The sequence below is a fragment of the Tinamus guttatus genome, unplaced genomic scaffold (assembly GCF_059628265.1).
Source record: "Tinamus guttatus ecotype Peru unplaced genomic scaffold, ASM5962826v1 Tinamus_guttatus_pri_ptg000021l, whole genome shotgun sequence".
In the NCBI taxonomy this organism is placed as follows: Eukaryota; Metazoa; Chordata; class Aves; order Tinamiformes; family Tinamidae; genus Tinamus; species Tinamus guttatus.
Genome location: NW_028288555.1, coordinates 755,206 through 778,023, shown reverse-complemented (window position 1 = coordinate 778,023; position 22,818 = coordinate 755,206). Strand labels below are relative to the sequence as shown.

At 40.8% G+C, this 22,818-nt stretch overlaps 1 protein-coding gene across 1 annotated transcript in view; it reads left to right on the top strand.

Moving 5' to 3' along the window:
• Nucleotides 1-21,852, top strand: part of SLC28A3 (solute carrier family 28 member 3) — a 37,077-nt gene extending 15,225 nt beyond the window's left edge. The window contains exons 5-18 of the mRNA XM_010218390.2: nucleotides 261-450; nucleotides 2,671-2,815; nucleotides 4,459-4,572; nucleotides 6,046-6,123; nucleotides 10,157-10,237; nucleotides 11,223-11,303; nucleotides 12,391-12,516; nucleotides 13,569-13,699; nucleotides 14,532-14,700; nucleotides 16,300-16,497; nucleotides 19,099-19,180; nucleotides 19,843-19,941; nucleotides 20,723-20,846; nucleotides 21,750-21,852. Of these exons, the coding sequence (XP_010216692.2) occupies nucleotides 261-450; nucleotides 2,671-2,815; nucleotides 4,459-4,572; nucleotides 6,046-6,123; nucleotides 10,157-10,237; nucleotides 11,223-11,303; nucleotides 12,391-12,516; nucleotides 13,569-13,699; nucleotides 14,532-14,700; nucleotides 16,300-16,497; nucleotides 19,099-19,180; nucleotides 19,843-19,941; nucleotides 20,723-20,846; nucleotides 21,750-21,852 (1,721 nt within the window). The remainder of the gene's footprint in view (nucleotides 1-260; nucleotides 451-2,670; nucleotides 2,816-4,458; nucleotides 4,573-6,045; nucleotides 6,124-10,156; nucleotides 10,238-11,222; nucleotides 11,304-12,390; nucleotides 12,517-13,568; nucleotides 13,700-14,531; nucleotides 14,701-16,299; nucleotides 16,498-19,098; nucleotides 19,181-19,842; nucleotides 19,942-20,722; nucleotides 20,847-21,749) is intronic.
• Nucleotides 21,853-22,818: the final 966 nt, after the last annotated feature.

Genomic DNA, 22,818 nt, shown 5'->3' with positions numbered 1-22,818 from the left:
AAGGTAAATGTTTCTAAGTGTTTCTATGTCTTCCACCATTTCTCAGTAACACATTTTCATATCAGAAAGCTTATCTACCACAGCAACAACACTAAGGGTGAAAGAAAGATTTTTTCAACATAAGTCAAAAAAGAATTTGCAGATAAGCATAGGCCTGACTTCAGACACATCATTAATACTAAATGTAGTATTTGTTTCTGTTTTTAAAGAGACCAGACTTAAAGGACTTTTTATGACTGTTTTGTGTGTGTGTGTCACAGCATACCTGGCAGCCCTTATTACAGCTTGCAGCCTGAATTTTCAGAGGGCTTTGGCACTCTTTATCATCACAATCCTGGTCATCTTCTTCATCTGCTGGGATTTTTTAATAGCAAAGTATGAAGACAGAATCACTGCATTCTTTTCTCCTGGAGAAATGTTTCTGAAGAGACAGTGGTTTTGGCTGAAATGGTAAATATGAATGACTTCTTATTTATGCAGAAACACAAAGCAATACTCGAATTTAGCCTCCTGATTTTCTATTTTCTTTCAGTTTTCTTCATTTCCCCATAATGATACTTTACTTCTCTTTCATTTATCCTGAAACATGAGCATATTTTCCTTCTCGTAACATCCAGAATTGCCCCTTTTTAAGGTTCTCAGACTAGTAGCACTGCAGGTGACACCTCAGAGCAGCCCCTAAAACATTTCAAAAGAAACAGTTGCTCAAAGACAGGCAGAGAGGGTTACTCACTAGCAGGTACTACCACCTTCCTGCCTGGACTTACAAGAATGAAACGGGCTGCTTAGCTCATGTCCACAGGGGATGGACAAATCATACAAATTGCATTAGGATCAAATAGAGATGAAAAATTTCTAGGGCAGCACAAAAACTCTAGAGACTGCCTAAGTTCCTGAATATCAGCCAGACCATTAAGATTGCAATGCAGCAGTTAGGTGTTAAAAATCTTGACAGAGGCTGTAAAAAATTCCTCAGATCCAGACAGTCAAGCTTGTGGTGGCAAGAGAAATGTCTGGAGAAATACAGGTATGTTGTAGTACTTGCATCCCTTCTGAAAGCCAGGAAGTACCTCACTGGCACGCAGAGAACAAGTCCTTAAGTCACTATAACCCTTACAAACTGCTAAAGAAAAGTGCATTATCCATGTGACCAGTTGTTCACATATCCCCATAACAACACCTTGTAAGCATTTTAAACTTTAGCATTCAGGAAACAAAACATGCAAACTATATTTGATGTCATAAGATCATACAGTCTCATTTGGGACCACAGACATTTGTTTCCTGAAGAGTTAACAGGAATATTTATTATTCCTGAGAGAAGAAGGAACCCAAGGCGGTTCTTAAGAGTTCCTAAAGTTCTATTACAGTCTCAGTAAAGAGGAAATCAGCCAGCTATTTCAACTCTCAGCAAGGTCACCTTCTCTCTTAAGAAAGGTCTCTAAATAAGAGTCATTCTGAATCCAGAAAAAAACACATCCAAGCTTTTTTTTTTAAAAAAAAAATATTTTTGCCTAGGCATCAGGAATTTTCACCCCTGTCCTCTTCCTCCATGGCAAAAAATGCCTGGAAATAGAAAAGTGCCATAAAGATAGCATTTGTTCTTCTGCTTAGGAGCCACACTAGAGAACAGTAGGACCAAGAACCCCCAGGAGACAACCTGGAAACCTCCCTGAGGGAAGAAATTAACAAAATAAATATGCATTGATAAATTGCTGGAACAAGTGAGGAGCAGTAATGTATGTATTTACCCAAGCTGCAGTCTGTTAAATTTACTGTATTGAAAACCAAGTACTTTACTGTCTACCACGGTTTCTGCCTGGGAGAGAGAAATGTAGTAACTCAGGCTGTGGTGTTCAGCATGGCAGCGGCCAAGCCCACATGGTTTTGGTCCAGATCTAAAAGAGGAATTTCAGTACTTTGATACCACTAAAGTCAGTGGAATTTGAACAACAGACATGTTACTTCAGGAATCTGGACTTGCATTTAGTCTCCCTCTCTATAAATGGGATGGTGTATCCCCTTTTTGTCAGGCTGTTGGCTGAAAACTTCCCTCAGGAGGGGAGTTGAGTACATAATGGGTCATAATGGGGAACGTATGAATGCAGATGCATCCTTCCTGTCACCATTTCCAAGAAAATTAAAACTGTTGTGATCAGAGGCTTATCTTTCTAAACAGACTACAGCCAGTTAAAGAAGTAAACAGCTTACAATCTGCTCCTTAGTGCCAGGTGTTTCACAGGCCACATGTTTCACAGTCAAACCATGGTTGCAGTTCTGAAAAAAACTATACAATCAGCTTAGACTGCCTAGTCATAGAACCAGTTCACTAAAGAAGACAGGAAAGGAATAAAAGGATGGAGTGATAAAGGCAAGGGTTTTGTCAAATTTCGTGACAAAAATAATGTCCAGGCAACAGAGATACTCATGTTTTCTTTGTGTTACCCCCCATACTTTGACCTGGGGACATAGCTGGAGGACACTGTCTGGTTGCCACTAATGGATGTTTCCTTCACAGTAGCATTAGCAGTGGCAGGTCCTGCTCATGGAAAGCTGCGTAGAGAGCAATGCAAGTCTGGAGGAAAGAAGAAGAAGCAAAAAAAAGGAATACCTGATCTGTTTCAGTATGTCACTCCTGTTATAATCACATCATATTCTTTTTTTCCACAGGGTGCTATGTGTCACCCTTGCTATCGCTATTATCTGCTGGCTCATCTTTGATACAGCAAAACTGGGATCCCGGCAGCTGATCTCCTTTGGGGGACTGGCAATGTATGTTCTCTTGATGTTCATCTTTTCCAAATATCCAACCAGGGTGAGTATTCAGCCTTTCCTGGATTTTCTGTTTAACGTCTCAAAAACTCTTCTCCTTACCCTTGCACATGACCATGTTCAGAGAGGGTAGCAGAAAGTCCAAGAACATAAAAGTTTTAAGTTTGCCAAAATTAAGCATGTTTCATTTATGAGGAAAGTCCTTTCACTTTGAAACCCAGGGAGCACATGTGGCCTTAGGAATAGCTGGTTCTCACTTCTTCAGGAGGACATTTTCCTTTGTACCAGCCCCAGCACAAGCAGGGATGTGTTTGTTCCCAAAGCATGAGGGCAAGCCAAAGCAGGCTGCTCTGCACTTCCCAGGCCATGCCAGGCTCACTGCTACTCCCAGGACCTCCCTGGTACATCCAAGAGTATCACCACACCAACACAAATCACATGAAACTGGAGACCTGCCACTCTTGTGGAGCTCTTCATTGGGCAACACGCAACCCATCCTACCGCAAAAAGGTTTGATTCCCACTGAAAATGCAAGCAGCTGAGATCAGGTGGGGTCCCTTGCATTTCACCAACCCACTTCCATGCACTTGCCAGTGCCTTTTACTTTTCCAGCTATGATGTCCACTTTCAAAAGCTGTGTTATTACAAAACAGTGTGCTCCTGATGGATTCCACCTCAGTTTTCACTCTTGTGTGTATGCCTAGCACACAATGCCTGTCTTCATCACTCATATAGTAATCCACTGCCCAGGTCACTAGATTGCACCAATATTTTTTCTATACTCTGACATCCATACTAAAACTTTTCTTAGCCTAAAAAACACACAAAAAATAACTCCACAGGGTCCTCAGCATATGTTCCAACTAACCTTCAGAAGCGGATGGGTGTCCTTCTTGCATACTGTGTGCTCTCCCATGGGTCTTCATTATGCCTAATTGCCTTGTATTATTCAGATATTATCTGAATAAATTAGAGTGTGATATCTAAGCTCTTTGCCTTGTGTATAATCAGATTCAGTCTTCACAAGCCAGAGATGTTTTCTGGAACAGAAGAGCAGGAATCTGTAGTGCAGTGGAGAGATTAGTCACAGACAGACACAGTTTTCCTTACAACTTTCTTGGTGCCATGTGAACCAAACTACTGGATAGTAAGGCAGCTCTCAATATCCAAGCTCATTAAATCCGGGGAATATAGAAACAGTTTAAATTGTCCAACCATACACTAGCAGATGTAGCAGAATAAGCCCTCCTTATTTGCAGGCCAGATATGCAAGAAATCCCCATATTCTCTTACTTTCATTGTTTACATTCTTCAGTCTAAAGTAGTAACACTTTACTGCTGCTTTCATATATATCTGCTTTATCTTTAAATCATGGCACAGGAAGGAGTCTTTCTCCTTATGACTTGCAGCCCATAATGCTATCATGGTGAAAAATAAAGGAAAGTGCAATGGCCACATGCATATGTATACCTCACCAGACTCAACAGCTAGCTCAGGTGGACGCACAGCAGATCTTGCGAATTAGGAGAATACGTGTCCTGTGCCACATCTCCTAAACCCTCTTTTGGCATCTGCTGCTCTCCTGCACCATAGTTAGAAAACCCCCTTACATTGTTTTAACATTCCAAAATACATCCTTGTTTCTTTTAGTAAAAAGGTTTTTCCCTACTTTTCTATCTCTCTAGGTTGCTTGGAGACCAGTATTTTCAGGAATAGGACTGCAATTTTTTCTTGGGATTCTTATCCTGCGGACCAAAGTAGGGTTTGATGTATTTAACTGGCTAGGCATTCAGATTCAGGTAAGATACCAGACAGAAGTTTTGTGGAGTTTTTATATCATTTTCTGTCTTGACATTCTTACAGTAGGACATAATAGATAGTTCAAGAACCCATTTGGTCCTAAAGTTTACACCTCTTGAGGAAATTTGGGTCCTCCGAAAGGTAACTGTCCATCTGAATCCAAGCTTATTTCTCTTTCTATCCAACTAACATAGGATGCTGTGGGACAGGCTAATAAGTAATGACCATAGCAATCTTTGTCTCTTAATGGGTTTTTCTTCCCTGGGATTTTTCAGCACTGCAAGCATGCTCACAAAACAAAAAATAAAAATAAAACAACAACAAAAAACTATTATACTGTGGTGCTCCTAAAAAATCTTAAGTCTGGCTAAGTTCTGAAACATCTTTGCAAGCAACCCTGGGATTTGTCATGATGGAGCCTCCATTGTCCTAAGCCTTCAAATGAAGTAACACACTGTCCTCAGGGGCATTCTGTAGTTCTCATGGCGGGTAATATGAAAAAGGTGGCAAAATATATAGCTAGCACCAGGGAGACCTGCTCCTTTCAAGGGGCAAGGAAACACTCCAGCGTGGTGAGATCCAGCTGCAGATGCCTCCACAGGCAGTCTGAGGGCACTGCTTTAAAAAGAGTCTATAATTGGAAAGTAATAGATAAAAGCCAAAAGAGAATCTGAAAGCACACACCAGAGGACACTCTGCCTCCTAATGCCAGGAACACTACTTACACAAGTGTTCCTCACGGTACAGCTCATTAAGCTTGTTTAAAACAAGAAGGTGCAGAACATAATGAGGAGGGAAGGTGTGAGTTTGATGCTGGGCTGCTTATCTGCTGGCAGCCTTAGCCAGCTGGCCTTCAACACCAACTTCCGCATCTCTCTTTTTGGCTCCTACCAGTGCCAGTCTGGTGTCCCCTTTTTCTAGCATTGTGTGGTTTACAGCCACTCTTTTCCACAACTCATTACTTCAACCATTAGAGCTCCATTTTAAGCTGTATAATAAATTGCACATGTTGATTTTAGGAGCAGAGAAATGCGCCATAATGTCAGCATTAAAATGAAATTCCTTCTTAAACCAGCTTTGGCTGTGCTTTCCACAATTCATTACTTTGGCCATTAGCTCTCCATTTTTAAACTTCATCATTTATTGCATGCATTTACATTAATGGGAGCATAGAAATGCACCCAATATCAACATTCAAAAAGAAATTCTTTTTTCAGATAACTCTTGCCTCTTCTCCTGCCAACTGTGGCAAGCAAATATGCTCTATGCCTTTGCTGTTTGAACAAATCCACACTCTTGCAAGAGCAGGGAGAGATCCCAGGCTCAGATGTATGTGGAGGCCACTAAGCCTGGACCATACAGAGCAGAAAGCTCCTCAGACCTCCCCAGATACCTCCACAAAGCAAATGTTGGAGTGGAATTTGGCAGCAACCCACAGCTCATGACTAATTGGTTTTGTTTTCTGCCTCTAGACTTTTCTGGAGTACTCAGATGCAGGTGCTAAGTTTGTGTTCGGTGAGAAGTATACAGATCATTTCTTTGCTTTCAAGGTAAGGCAGCTTTTATGTATACTATATACATGGCTGACAGACCATCACAAAGGAACTGTTTTGCTCCATTGTGAATGAAGCACATTCATTATATGAGTACCACCACAGTCATCAGAGGAGTCAGTCAAAAGACACTCTCTTCCCTATTATGAGAATAAAATCTGAAAATACCACATGAAACATTTATTGCCATACACTTGCTAGGTCACACTTGTTTAGCTTAGTTGTAGCAACATCTTTTACAAGATGACAGGACTTTTGGACACCTTTTTGCAAGGAATAGGATAAAATGCCCTCACTTTGTCATTGAAACAAGTATCATCTCCAGCCTACCTCTCCCACCTCTTGAAAAGTAAAGATCCTATGCAAAGCCATCCCATCTTGAAGCTCTGTGCAAACCCCTGCATCACAAGTATAAGCAGATTGCATAAATATATACTTATACTTACACGTATAAGCTACCCAAGCATAAGTGGAAAAAACTACACCGAGCAATATTTGCCATTAATGAAATCCTAGGGGGATTCCCCTGCTCTCCTATGGGACAACTTCTTGGCAAAAGGCTGCAACACTGGGCTCTCCAACCTGCACCAGCATTCCATCTGTTTTTGTAGCACTTATAGTCCATGCCATAACACCTGCTTAGGTGGAAATCGAGCACATATAAAAAAACAACTACAAAAAGAACAACAAAAGTACAACACAGGCAAAAATTAAAGGCATCAGGGATCCAAGTACATTATTTTGGGAGCTCATTCACCTGGTTCTATGTGCTTACACACTTTATCTTCTCTCTTCGCTGTACTGAAGTGATAGTTCCAACCAGTTATTTTTCACACAAAAATAAACCTACCTGTAAAATATGTCATTACTAAGAAAAATCAGAACAATTCAGGAAAAAAAATCAGTAAGAAATAAAGATTACATTTTAATCACAGTATCTTTAAGTACAAAACATGTTGCTTTACTTTTCAGTTACCTCTCAGTCTATTCACCAATGCATTACTGGTTAAATATTCTGGGAGTGAAATGAGCTGTTCCACAAAAATGATCCGTGTGTTTTTTTACACAGTTTGTAATGCACGTGATTTCTCAGGGTGATTCTTTTAAAGCTTCTGTCATGGTGCAAAGTATTTTGATGACTAAAGCCCAACCTAAGACTGGATTGGCAAGTGTGTGCCTCTGTGTCTGCACTCCTTTATCACTCTTATTCTATTATAAACCAGCAAGAGAGACATATGAAATTTCTATAGGAGTTTCTATAATAGGCACAACCCAAGCATTTTCACACTGAAAAGCAAGAAAGCAAAAAATCATGAGTCTATTTTCAGAGTTGCACATGCCTTAGGATAGGCATGTGTACACTAAACAGAGTGGCTAGCAATTGCAGAGTAGTCCCCAAATCTTCTCCATCTCTTCCTTCCATATTTCTTTTCCTATAGCCTAGGCAACAGTCAGTATGTCTTAAAACATTTCGCAGGCATTTAGACTTTCAGACAGTCAATAATGATTTATGCAGCCTTCCATGTATTATATCGCGTGAGTTTCCCCTAGTGAGCTGCTTATATCCCACCCCAAGATACCTGAAGCCCCCTTCCGAAAAAACAACAGACTCAAACACGGCCCAGGTCTGGGGTGGGAGCAGACGACGAGGAGGTGTCTCTTCATGGACAGATGCCCATGCCCAAGCCATGCCAACCTTCACTCTTGGCAGCAACATTTTATTTCCCACCAGTGCAGAGGCACCCAGAGCAGACATCCTCCCAGTGAGCGTCCATCATCCTACCCAGCTCCACTGCATTCATTAATCAGCTCTTTGGGAACACAGCCCTGGAAGCACTAATTAGTCATGTAAATATATGCACTGACATGCACGAGTCAGGCTATTTTATATGCACATTTCTTTATGCAGATGCAGAATTTCACGGTTCTGGAACAACCACCACTTGCCCATGTAATTAAACTAACACATACAGCTTTCCTGTAAAAACAGATACTTAAAGCTATCAGAGACACCATCTTGGCAGAACTACCAACTCCAGAGAGTGAGAAGATCACACAGAAACTTCCCGTAACTTGAGCAAACCTGTATAGTCAGAAAATACCTCTGCATTTGGAGTCTTCTACCCTGTTTACTATGAAAGGCAGGCTTACTACAGGCAAGCAGGGTGTCACATTTCTATTGTACCAGTAGCTTGCTTCTTGTGCCAGGAGAGGGTTTTGCTTTGAAGGTGAGGTGAAGCTTTAGGAGTACCATGTACAACAGTACCTGCTTCTCCTTTAAGGGTCTCCAAGGAGAAAGCTGACCTGAGGGTCACAAATGGGACAGGGCTTTAAAGTTAGTCTGTGTTATTTTCAGAGGAACAGTGCCCAGGAAGAGAGGCAGAGGGTGTTGGTTGTCAGCTGCCATGGACAGGACATGACTTCCTCTCTCCTCCTGCTAAACACAAATCACACGAGCGCTTAAGAGCTCTTTTCACCATTTGGATTGAAAGTTTGCCACACCGCTTACACTTCCTGTCCCACTCCCTGCCTCTTAACACCTTGCAGAGACCCAAAAACAGGTAGAGGGTAGTTCGGGAGGAAGTCAGCATCCCAAGTAACCCAGTCCACATGCAGGAACACAGGGGAAAACTAGCAGGGAAGAAAGGTGCTGGTTTTATTGCAGTAAGACTTTCTTCCAACACTGCCCAGAAATTCACAGCCGTGAGATCCCATGACCGTCTCAGAGATCACTGCTAGTAAGGTCAGAGCATCCAAGCAGAGAAATCAGAACCAGGCTAACTTCTTGAAGGGCACAAGGAGCTCTGCAAGTGGCATTCACTCTTTCTGGGAAAAGGCACTTAAATGAGTTTTCAGACCTTTATTAAGTTGGTTATTGTACTAGCCCTCCTCTAGAAATGAGCAGCTTTCATTCACTGAGAAGTAGCAACGTCTGATCTTTTTTTATATACTCCTTCTCACTCCATTCATGATATTATTTTATGATGTATTATGCCCTCATAAAGTTTTCTAACATCAATGATGAGGTTTTAAACATAACTGTGTGCCTTATTTCGGTTCTTTCTGAGGAATAATTTTCCTGTTACATATAGCATAGAAATTGAGAGGTCCTGTGTATTTAACTTGCCTTGAGCCAACTAATGATAATTTTATTCAGGATGAAAAGCAGAGACAGTACCCTGTTAGATAATAGGTCATGCCTGCTTTACTTAAACCATGATTATTTAAAATTATATCTTCAAAAAAAAGGCATTTTTCCTTTCAGTCTTCACTGCCATTAAATATATCCCTGTGGGTTTGTTTTTAATGACGTGGTATCCATGCATACAGTTACAGAACTCTTGAAAATTCAGCACTGGGATTATAATTTGTGAAAAAGTAGTGCAGAATAATGATGCAAAGAGGATTTTTAAAATGCATTTTAAAATGCAGTTACACTGTAAGATCTTTCTAAGGAACTTGTCCTCAATTCACTGAAATCAAGTCAGCTACAATCCCAGTTAAAGTCTCTTCATCTTCTGAAGAATTTCTATCCCAAAGTTTATATATACTAAAGCTTATATAGCGGTCTAAACCAAGGTTTTTATTTACTTATTTTTAAACAAAGGGACAGAGAGGTTCAGTTTTGAATTCTATGTCATGGTCTCATTATATGTATTTCAACTTTTTTAGAGTTTACAAGGTCAACTTCTTTACGTTTACAAGGTCTACAGGTGTGGAGACCCAGATATTTGTAGATGCCAATGCCCTGTACATGTTTGAACTAACTAAAACACAGCTATAAACAAATGATTATGTTAAGTGAACAGTTTCAAAGCTATCACAGCCCTGTCAGAAAACTATCCAGAATTATTCATTTTAACACAACAGCTATATACAGCAAGCCTAGATTATTAACTGAGGATGAAAGATGAAATACTAGTCTTGAAGATCCTGAAGCATTTCTCAAAAAAATCTGGAGCATCTTTTAAAGAATTAAATGGCAAAAAACAAAACTGCTCTGATTAAGGCTTTTGTGTTTTCAAATTAGGTCCTGCCAATCGTAATTTTCTTCAGCACGGTAATGTCTATGCTTTACCACGTTGGATTCATGCAGTGGCTCATTGGAAAGGTACTGAACTTTTGCCAGCATGTTTTCATTTGCCTGATGCAGGAGACCTCAGACTGTGGCATTATCCCCAAGTAACTTGGCCAGGGCCAGATACATTAAAGTTACTTTATTTTTAATGTGGAAATACCTTAAAATGTTACCACTCCTAAATGATTATCATCATCACCTAGGATGTTTTCCTATCCTCAGGTTGGTCTCATTCCTAATTTCACACTAATTGTTAACTTTACCTGGCTAGTTTATCATTCCTTCTCTGAATTTTCTTTCTCCTCTCCAGCAAAATGCACCCTGAAAGTCATAACACAGTCAGTAGATGTTGCCTATGCTAAGTACCGCAGCAGCAATTATATGTTGTATATACCTCTCTGTCACAGATCCCTTCAGGATGCATCTCTGATTGCTTTTAGCTGCACAGAGCATTTTCTCTCTTCATGCTTCAAACACTGGTACTGCTAGGTCCCAGGAACAGAGTGCTAGCTCAACAAGCTTATTTCCAAGCACACCTTCTTGCGTGGCGGTAGTTATTCTTATTTGGACGTATCCTAAAAAAAGTCTTTTGTCTTTGTTATTCCTAGGATTGTTAATGTAAGCACCACAAACCTCACATATCTGAAATAGAGTGTTAGAGTTAATATAAGTAATTTGTAGCCTTAATCTAAATTTCACATTTTCCCTTCATATGATCAAAGTCCTTTTGGACTGTTATATATCTAAAAGGCTCAAACTATCTGCCAGCTTAGTTTGAAAAGGCTATTTCTAGGATAATGGCAGGAACAACCTAGATGTGTCATGTTATACTTGCAATTCTGTGGAAGTATTCCTCCCCTGGCTTACCTCAGCATGCTGCTATTGAATGAGTTCAACGTGTCTTGAAATAATTCGCTAGTGATATATTGTAAGTTTGTCTCAAAACTCCTATGTTATATGATTAATTCCAAAGTATATAGATACAGCAAACCTCTTTTTTTCATTCTAATCATGTTAGGTTGGCTGGATAATGCAAATTTTCATGGGGACAACTCCTGTCGAGTCTCTAGTAGCTGCTGGCAACATCTTTGTGGGACAGGTGAGTTAGACCATGTTAAAACATGGGTCGCTAACACAGGACTAGGGAATACTAGAAGATGAAATATTACTCTTCAGCGAGCATCTGTGTATAAAAAAATAATCACTTCATACAAAGCTAGGACTCCTGGAAACACAATTGATTTCCAGGAAGACAGAATTGCATTAAGTTTGTGTGTCAGTTACGACACATGAATCGGCACCTCATGAGTTGGAACCTCGTGTGCTCAAAAGAGAAATCTGAGCACAAACATGGACCACCCTTGAAAACAAGTACCAGACTGGCTGAAAATTATAAAGAAAGCTATTAAATGAATGAATACATTACATACTCATACCTAATATATGAAGAAAGCTATTTAAAAAGAGAGAAAAAATGGAGAGAGAGAGAGCACAGCCAGATGGTATGAGATGAAAGGGCAAATACATCAGGTAAATCCAGAAGAGACAGAACATAGGAAAAAACTAAGGTGCAGAAAACATGGGGAAGAGTTTGAAAGTCTGGTTTGATTAAGAATCCAGTAAAACCATACTTCAGGAGTCTCCATTCCAGCTCTGAAGCCTGGCAAGGAGATCACCAAGTAGGTTCCAAGCCCAGAATAACTACAAAACATAACTACAACATAACTACAGCAGCGGTGTTTAGCAGCTGTACACCACTGTAGCCTACTGCTTCCAGTATGTCCATGTGGATCTCCAGCATGTGGAGACACATGCCAGAGAGGGTCAAGGTCAGTATCTCATTCTTAAATACCGGTGGTACACGTTTTATACGATGCTGTCTTACATGTGGATCAGATCTGTGACCATCCCTAACTTACTCAAAATTGACCTTATATTTCTTGGCCATTTCATCACGCCTTTAGAAGAACCCCTAAAATTGACAAAGAATTATCAAGCGATAAGATGAGTGGTAGTACAGTTTTACTTCTTAGCGGTAAGCAAGATTATCTATTCAAAAAAAAAAAAAAAGGAGATCAGCCAAAAAAAGTGTGTTCATCCAATGATTTTTCTTCCCTATTATAAGAAGAAACCATTGAGAGATTTTTAGAAAATTCTTTGTCTGATGGATGTTTTTTTACTTCCAGACAGAGTCTCCGCTCCTGGTACGACCCTACTTACCGTATGTCACCAAATCTGAACTCCATTCAGTCATGACAGCAGGATTCTCAACGATTGCTGGAAGTGTCCTAGGAGCATATATTTCTTTTGGGGTAAGTTAAGCAAGGAAAACTGAAAAACACAGTATTTATCTGAAATCATCAAATGTAAGAGCCTGACTGGAAGGCCTTGGAACTATAGCTCTATAATCTCTGTGCCTTTTCTAAAGAATTTACCACATGGATCTATGCCAATTAAAAAATAAAAAGACACCAGGATCTCACTGGCAAACTCTTGTTAAGTATCACAGACCTCAACTTATGTAACAGTCTACCTGTCAGGAATGAAAAGGAGCCGACTCTCAGTTATTCCTGCAGTCTGGATGAACGGATAGATGCAATATGCTAACTGATTAACTCCCCCACTTCTGTAGCTGTAAAATAGATAAAGCACTCCAGGAATTGCTATTATTCTCGTAAGTCTAAGGCATCTGCTCATGAGGAAGCTTCTAGCAATGCTGTACAAACATGGGTCATAAATGGCCTACTGTGCGGAGCAGCTGACAGCACAGATCTAGACAGAAATCTAGACAATCAGAATCATCAGTGGACAGCTGATGAATGTATTTATTCTGTATTTGTATTAATAAGGCTCAGAGGCAGAAGCAAGAAGGGAGGGGATTAACTAAGAGCATAGGAGAAGGAAATACTGGATACTGCAGAAGTTAGTAAAGGAGGAATTTAGGGAAAATATGAAAGCAGGGATAAAAAGGAGAGTATCATATGATGTTAAAAAAAAAGGCAGGAAGAGTTTACAATACTAAGGGGCAAAAAAAACAGGTACTGCCATCATGGACATACATTTTAAGGAGCAGACAGGGTCTCTCACTCAAAATGCTCTACTGTTGTTACACTCTGCTGTCCTCCGTGGGCCTGCTTTCTAATTAATATTGCAAATATTACTCTTTACTACTTCCGTTTGTTTTTCTGCCTCCAGTTAGCTTTCTCTTACATTGCTCATTCTCTTCTTCCCCTTATTAGCAATATGATCCTTTTAATGTCCCCCTGTACAAAAACATCATTCAAGCATCGAATTATTTATTTACTTTGCTTGTGTTTGCACGATAAGATTATCAATACCTATTTCCCGTCACCTGGATTTCTAGGTTTCTGCCTCCCACCTACTGACTGCTTCTGTTATGTCAGCACCAGCCTCATTGGCCACCTCCAAACTATTTTGGCCTGAAACTGAAAAGCCCAGAGTAACTCTGAAGAGTGACCTGAAAACAGCTAAGAGGTGAGTTCACGTAGGCTTTACTTATTAGTAAAACTCATGTAGAAATCAGATGGGAAAAAACCTATCACAAATATCACAAAGAGGACCCACATGATATGTTTGCAGGCAATAAATCAGTTATATGCCTATATACCCCAAGTAGGTAGTTTCTTGAATTCAAGTGCAGTACCTCCCACTTTAATTGCAGGGGTTGTCATTACCCAGTGGAAGAGGCAGAGAACAGCAAAGGTCTTGGGCCATACAATAAATTCTCTACAGGAAGAGAGAAGTGCATGCCCAAGGCAACCCAATAGGACATTTTTCCTTTTGTTCTGGTGACATCTTTGCAAAATTCCTATCCACACAGGTGAATGAAAGCAAAGGTGAAGCTGTCATCTCAGTGACAGCAGCAGAAAACTCTCTGTGGGGAAGACTCACTCCATTTCAAAAACAATAAGCAAAGCAGGAGGGTTTCCAAGAAGCTGCTCCTAATCAGCCTGGGCTCCCTGCACAAAGGCCAATGGTAATAATTGCTCACCTCATCCTAGTGGTGCTGCAGCAGTTGTAGGGACAGGACTTAAGCCAGAGTCCTATGCCAGCTTTGGTCAACAAAAGCACTAAATTTTGTGGCACATCGAGGAACTGACCCCAACCATGCCAGAATTCCTCCTCAGGGCTCCCAAAATAACCTCCTGGTGATTCCTAGGAGAAGACAGGGTAAAAACATGTTCTAACTGATTATTCTCCTTAGGACTCCTCAGATAGGTTCAGCTCTTAGTTTCTAATCCAGTCTGTGTTATAGCATCTCAGACTGAAAGATTTTCTCACTTGAATTTTATTTTCACTGACCAAGTGAATCAAATAACATACTGGAAGCTGCCAGTCAAGGTGCCTCTGCCTCCATCCTGCTGGTGGCCAACATCGCTGTGAACCTGATCGCCTTCCTTGCTCTGCTGGCTTTCGTTGACTCAGCCCTCTCCTGGGTGGGGAGTCTGTTTGACTACCCACAGCTGAACTTTGAGGTATGATCTTCATGTCCTTCACATACCTTGCATGCATCTATACAGTTCTCCTATTCAAATTAATTGCCTGGGTGAGTAGAGTTGTTTTAAGCAGTCTTAAATATATATATATATTTCTTATTATATTTTTTATATTTTTGTATACATGTTCTTGAAAACATCTTTATAGCTGAAATGAAAAATATTTGCCATGCAGATATTTCTGTATCAATTAGTCCATCTACATCTTCCCTCTGGTGTGTTCCTGTTACCAGCAAAGCAAGTGTATTAAGCATTCTGTGCTAATATCTAGCTCCAATGACTTGGCAAGGCCACAGGACTGTTTACACGCACCTGCCAGGCCATTAACATCCCATTCAGCTGAACATCCACCGCAGCTTCAGCTTCAGGTCACCCCACTAAGTCCTTTACACTCACTGGCTTCACCCATGGGAGGACAATGCCACAAGCCAGGGCTTGCCTGAAGTATCGCTTAGTTCCCAGCCCATTGGAACTAGGAAACCGCAACCTAATCACTCACCTGAACAAACAGGTTTTAAGCATGACTTGTCCTTTGACCTGGGTCAACACATCATTTTTGACAAGGTGGAGGACTCTCAGTTCAGGGAGTTTGAAATTTTTGTTTTGCAAACTCCTGGCAGTAGAGTGAACACAGATAAAATACCAAGACACGGGTGCTGAAGAAATGGGTAGACACTGCTAGCAGAAACAGCATCAGCAATATTGAGATGGCATCTTATCAGTTTTCAAGATTATTCCACTCTACAGACATCCCCAGAGGAGGAAAGGCAGATGAATACACACTTCAGTTGCAGTCCTACAGCAGCTTGGTAGAGGACTGGGACAGACAAGCCACACGAAGACAAAAATTACAGACATAATGCATTCAGCCTTTCCTCCTGAGAGTTGCTGACCTCTGTTTTGTGGATTTTGTTTCATTTTGCCATGGTAAGTGCGGGAGAAGCCAGGTGGAAATAATAAGAACAGTAATAAGATAATATAACCAAGCCCTTTCACTGTTGGGGCTGTTTTATTTTTACATAAAAATAAGCTATTCTGGAATATGGGATTTCTTTACTTGCTTTTATGCTAGGGAAAAACAAAAGGAACAACTTTAACCATATAAGATGCACAGATTTTATGCAGAAACAAGCCCTTTGTTTGTACCAATTGGAGTCCAAGAGTTAGAGAACATTCATTAACACTTGACTTAGTCAGCTGAAGAACTAGACCTGTCTTTGCTCTTATCAGCTTTTTGAACTCAACCCTTCTTGTCTTTTGTGCAGACACTGTCCAATCTGAAGTCATTGTTTTAAAGAAAAACAAAAAAGCTTAAAAATGTTTATTTAATTTTATGTATAAAAACAGGGACATAATTAATTACTTTGCCAGATTTGGGGTTAGCCTTTTTACAATTATTCAAGTATAGCTTCCTTTAAAAATTCCTCAGTCTCACAGGGTTTTTGGCAGTACAACTCTGTGGCAGCACAACTCTGCTGAAATAAAACCATCCTTTTTTAAGTTTAGACATCTTATCAGATGACATGATTCTTTGAACAACCATCTCTTCTGACCAGCTCTGTTTTACATATTTTACAGAACATCTGTTCTTATGTCTTCATGCCTTTCTCCTTCATGATGGGAGTGGACTGGGAGGACAGTTTTGTTGTCGGGGGACTCCTAGGCTACAAAACTTTCTTCAATGAATTTGTGGCTTATGAACGCCTCTCAAAACTGATTCACAATCGAGAAAAGGGAGGGAGCATGTACGTTAATGGTGTGAAACAGTATATGACAGTAAGTAATATTTTCTATTCTACTGATTTATTGGATCTAGTTCTTTTCTACTTGCACTTATTTTTAATATGGGCACAGTGGGATAAAGATGGTATGTTGAAATGTATTTTCAGATGCAGTGTTTGTTAAAAACATCATAATCTTTTGGGACTGCCATGACTATCATCACACAAAGTATCTCAAAAGTAGCAAAAAAAGGCCAGCACAGGCTTCGGTAAGGGGATTCCTGGAGAATACAGTCTCCCACAGAACATGGCGGTTGGTCTCTAGGCTGAAGCAATGTCTCTAAGATGAGTTTCTCCTTATCTCATTTTTCACTATCATTTGCCTGTGAGATACTCTCTTGGAAAAATTCTGGGCAAGACCTGGAGAAACTCCAGCCCTCAGAGATTTACCCAAGCATTAAGTTCCAGGATAGTCATCAAGGAAACTGGTAGAATTTAAGTTATTACTGGCACTTCCTTGCCCATGGCAAACCTCTGCCCAATTAATCTTCCACGGCAACAAGTTCCGAGATGAAAAAAAAAAAAAAAAAGATTCATAACACTCATGTAAATATTGCCCAGTAACAGATTTAATTATGGCAGAGCAGCTTAAATGAAAGTACGCTTGGCCTCCAGTTTTAATATCAGTTCATCTTCAGAACTCTCTAATATATCTAGGCACAGAGAGTGAACAAGAGGCTTTCTGAATTGCCTCTCCTGAGTCAGTAATAACAAAGCTTTCTGGTTTTGGAGCTAGAAGAACACAAGTGAAGGCAGGGAAATGTCAGCACACAAAGCCTTTTCTAAGAAAAGCAGAGAGAGAGGGTATATGAAAAGCATTTTCCTGTATATGTGTAGAGTGAATGAAAATACAAATTGGTTTCCATAAAACAGGAATGGAAACAGGGAAATCTTTAGTAAACAGGAAACGTCCCTGAACACTTACTCAGCAATGTTCAGCTTGGGCTTAAAATAATGTAAATAGGATCCCAGAATTGCTGGCAGAAAAAAAAAATCCATTTAAAGAGGTTTTGCCTTCTTTGTCAAATGTTTGAAGTAAGTTGGTCTCATCAAGGTGCATAGCCTGGTTTGCCCAAAGCAACCTTTATGCTATGCATGGTCTCTCCACAGAGGGAATAGGAGCCAAGCTACCCTTGTCTCTGCTCTGAGGTCCAGCATGGGCCAGGATTATGCAGGAGAGGATGGTTGAGGTGAGGAAGGAAAGAAGCAGCTTGCAGGACTTCAGGATTTTCCAAAATTGTAACCATGCTCTGCTTGTCCCCAAGGCAAAGCAAGCACTCTCTGGGGTGTCTGGTTTCCTTTGCTTCCTCTGTGCACAGGAGAACAGCTCAGCTCAGCTCAGCAGAACAGCTGAGTAAATGGGGCCCTCTGCTCTTTCAGAGATGAGGAAATTAGGGATACAGGCAAAACCTGAGATCACAACACAGAATTATAGAATCATAGAATCCTTAAGGTTGGAAAGGACCTTTGGAGATCATCTAGTCTGCACATGCAGGGTCACCTAGAGCATATGGCACAGGATTGCATCCAAGTGCCTTTTGAAGATCTCCAGAGAATGAGACTCCACAACCTCTCCTGCAACCTGTTGCAGTACTCTGTCACCCTCGTTTGTGGCTGTTTCCCCTAACCCTGTTGCTGGCCACCACTGAGAAGAGGCCAGCACCATCCTCCTCACTGCCTCCCTTGAGGTATTTACAGACAATGATCAGGTCGCCTACTCCTCTCCAGGCTGAACAGGCCCAACTCTCTCAGCCTTTCCTTACAGGGCAGATATTTCAGGCCCCTGATCATCCTTCTAACCTTATGCCAGACTCTCCCAAGTAGCTCCACATCCCTCTTGTGCTGGGGATACCAGAACTGCCCACAACACTCCACATGTAGTTTCACCAGGGCTGAGTAGAGGGGCAGGATCACCTCCCTCGACCTGCTGGAGACGCTCTTCTTAATGCACCCCAGGATCCCATTGGCCTTCTTGGCCACGAGGGCACACTGCTGCCTCATGGTCAACTTGTCGTCCACCATGACTCCCAGGTCCCTCTCTGCAGAGCTGCTCTCCAGAAGGTCGGTCCCCAGCCTGTACTGGTGTCTGGGGTTATTCTTCCCCGGGTACAGGACCTTGCAGTTGCCCTTGTTGAATTTATAATTTATATTTCTTACCACCGAGTTGTCCAGTTTGTCCAGGTCCTTCTGGATGGCAGGTCATTATAGAAGCAGGGCAATTAATAACAAGTTCAGCCAAAGATTTCTGATTAATATGCTTGAAAATCGGTAGCTAAATTGACATCAGAAAGATAAAATTGTTTTTAACTGTAATTACTATTTTTTTTTCTGATCAGACACAGCAGTGTACATAAATATGATAAACATATGGTTTATAAGCCCTCTGAGTATGAAAACCTCCACATTTTCAGAAGAACAAGACTAAAGGCCTTGTTCAAAGCCATGTGCATAGGCAGAACCCGAACAAAACAGTGGTTTCCATACTCCAAGCATTGGTCACAGTGTTATTTTTTCACATCTCTAAGTCAGTATGAGATATCTCAAATTCACTAAGCAACTGAATCAACCATTATCTGTCAATGTGTTTGTTTTCCAGGTTCGCTCTGAAACTATTGCCACCTATGCCCTTTGTGGGTTCGCCAACTTTGGTTCCCTGGGACTAGTTATAGGAGGCCTGAGTAAGAACATCTCTCATTACACTTTAATTGTCAAGAAAAGCAAAGCAAGACCCAAGGGACACGCTGTGGGTGAAGCTTAGTAGTATTAAGGGCTAGGGGCTGCTCCTCTGAGGCCAGAACTGGCCATGCACGAGGTCTCCCACAGTGTGTGCTTGGGATACAAGGGGAGCCGAGAGAAAGTTATGGCATAAGTCATGCCAACTGAATGACCAAGCAACAACCCCCTGTGGCTTTGGGATAAGACAACAGTCTCAACTGCCTGCCAGTCTGAAGGAGAAAGCTGTCCATTTTTTTCCAAGAATGCCCCATACAAGAAAATTAAATAGACTTCTCAGGTCTCCGAGGAAATGAAGCCATGAAAAAGTCACTAGCCAACCCCACCTGAGACCCCACCTCTGGCCTCTTCCCCATAGGGCCCGCAGCAGGGCAGCATGAAGTAGCAGGTCCAGCCACGGGACCACCAGGCATGACCCAGGTGCAGCAACAGAAAGAACCAGGGTCAGCATTTGGCAGTCAAACATCTCATTGAAAAATGTCATATTTTCTGTTCCTTGCTTTGCCCAGTTAGGACCACCAGTTAGCACCATCGTAGAATCAGCAGGTTCACTTAATGTATCCCTATATGTATTTATATTCCCCACACACTTTAATTTTCTTCCTAGCAAGCATCGCTCCATCCAAAAGAAAGGAAATTGCTGCTGGTGCTTTCAGAGCAATGATTGCCGGGACTGTCGCCTGTTTCATGACTGCCTGTATTGCAGGTACCCTTTAGAACTTTGATGCTTCTTGCAGTAGATGACCACAGGGTGGCAGTGCTATAACTGCTGCAATTCCCATCATTTAAATGTCATTTTTTTCGTCTTCGACAGCATTTAAAGCCATCATTCAACAAAAAGTTGCTGCAAAATAGAATATTAAATGTTTTTTCTTATTCCCGCTTCTGTATCTCAAGTATTGACACTGCACTCTGTTAGCATGTGTGTAATCACTGACTCATGACCAGAAAGATAATTGCAAGTTATAAATAAGTTACAATTCCTCCTCTGTGCTACCAGCTATGGAAATACAGAAATAATTATAGAGAAGAAAGGGAGGAGTGGGATGAGAGGAGGACAGAAGAGAGAAGTAGTGCAAAGGAGGGAGGGAAAGCTGAACACTTTCCTGTGTTAATATTAAATGGGTGCTTTGGGCTGATAACCTTCCTGCAGCAAGGTAAATCTGCATTTAAGTTCATGGATGAGCACAGCACCAGGGTGGTCTTTAGCAGAGGCTTCTTGTTTTCAAAGCCACAATTACAAGTTGAGTAAAAAAAAATGATAATGAAACAATCATGTTCGGGAGGAAATGAAAAAAATAATATTAGGCTTTAATTGACTATATATGATTCAACGGTTTTTTTTTTTCCCAGTAGCCAATTAGCTCCTTCCCAGCTTTCTTTTCAGAACATATGATGTCCAGAATGGAACAACAAAACTCAAAACGCTCCCCCCCATCTTATCACCCACTTGATTACTGGTCAGCAAAACTGTATTTACTTCACAGGAATGCTGTCTGCCCCTGCTGTGGAAGTTTCCTGCCACATTTTATTAGGCAGTGCCTTCAATTCAACAAATCTCCCAGCCAACAGCACAGCACTTTTTGAGTGTTGCCAGGAAGTCTTCATCAGGTATTAAGGAGCTCTCTATCCTTTGTCAATGTCATTTGAGGAATTCAGAATTCTCCAACAGCGCGTTATTATTTTTTTTCAATGTAGCATTTTTTCCACCCATGTATAGTCCTCATGAACATACCCCTTTTTAAAGAAAAGAATGTTCAAATGCCACTTCAAGTGTGTTCCTTTTCTGTAGTATTTCTCTGTTAAAAATTTCTTATTATGTCTAACTCCTGATAGTAGGAATTGAAGTTACAATTCTAACCTCAGCTGCTTTTTTGTCTACCCAAATTGTTCTTTTGAAACATATGTATCTCCTTTGCATGCCTCAATATGATAAGTAGCCATGAAAAGGTACATGCACAAGTGTAGACATATTACTGCAAAGAGACTTCTGTAATTTATTATTGAATGTTCTGAATGAGTTTCTCATGACTGTGGAGCAGTGTCACTAACTTTTGGGCAGAGCAAAAATCATCTGTGGTCTGGAATGTCCTTTCATTCAGATTTTCTCTTCAATTTTGGCTCCTCACAATAATTTTAACTCTACAACATTTCTGGAAAGACAAGAACATGCTCATTTTTTGTCAGAATCAGTGCTGAAAAAACATGTTGAAAACACAAATATCTTGAATAGTGAAATGAAACTCAGTCTTTTCAGTTATCTAGGAAGATATATCTGGTTCCCAAAGACTTTATATAAAAAGCAGGGCACAAACCCAATAAAACAAGATCAACTGGACACAGACCATGGAAGTGTTTAGAACGGTCCAGTTGAGTTTCATTTTCCATGTAATAATAATAATTTAAGACATTTTAAAGTCTCTTGGGAAAAAGCGTGTGTGCGTTTATATATATGTTCAATCCACTATAAGAAAAAAGTAATAGTTTATCTGGTTTTTCTTTTTCTTTCCTCAGTATGAATGAGTCAAAGCCAGTCTTCCCTGGAGGAAACTACAGCCTAAGCTCCTGGAAAGGATGTTGTCAAATGCTGGACCTACCTGCTTCTCATTGCAGTTGAATTAAGCCATATTTTGGGGTCAGGATAGTCCAGTTCCTCTGACCTGCACAAAATCTCTCCTAAATTAAATTAGGATAAATGCACAAAAACTGATATTTCTTGCTACCAATTTCTTCTCCCGTTAGAGCTCAAAAAATAATGGAAAAAAATTTAGACCAGTTTCTAAGCCTGATTCTCCTGATTTCCTTTAAACTCTAAAACAATTTGAAGCTACAATATGAAATTACTATAGGCAAGAAGAAAATGAGGCTCAGTGGATTTGACTGCCATGTAGGAAGAGCAGTAGGCTAGAAATAATATTAAAAATTGTCATCCATTCCTATTGGTATTTCTACTCTTTCCGATGCCAAAGAAGTCTTTTTAGTACATGGAGGCAACTGCATATTTCAGAGGCCTGCATATTTCTGCATGTTTCTCATAGTTATTTCTGTAACTATGACTACATGTGAACCGAGCTGTGGCAGTGCCATGTCGCTTTCTTGGCCAACAAGCGCTCACATCATGGACAAGCCGCTATCATCCTCCCTCTGCCTGCAGTGGCAGCCAGTGCCATGCCCCAAATGGTAGGAGGTACGCAGGTCACAGCCAGGTTCAAGATCTTGATCAACTGGTTCCAGTTTTGGTGCAACTCATACGGCTGGACATGACCAACTCTGATTTTTATTTCCATTTCGGAAGAAACTCCAAGCAATGGTTCCTGTATCAATTCTTCTCCTTCTTCACTGTAACTGGCTCTGATGCCTGCCATGGGAGTCACTGCCAAGGACCTTGCAGGAGAATTTCAATGGGGAACACAAGTAGCGTGCTGTAAAAGAGCCCTCATATAGGCAGACCAGACTTGCACTTCTCCCTGTGACAGCAACATTTGCCAGTCTTGACTACCATACCGTGAATAGAAGATGCACTGTCAGCATTAAGAAAATATCTCTTTGGAAGATGACCTCATTTTTTGACACCTAGCTATAT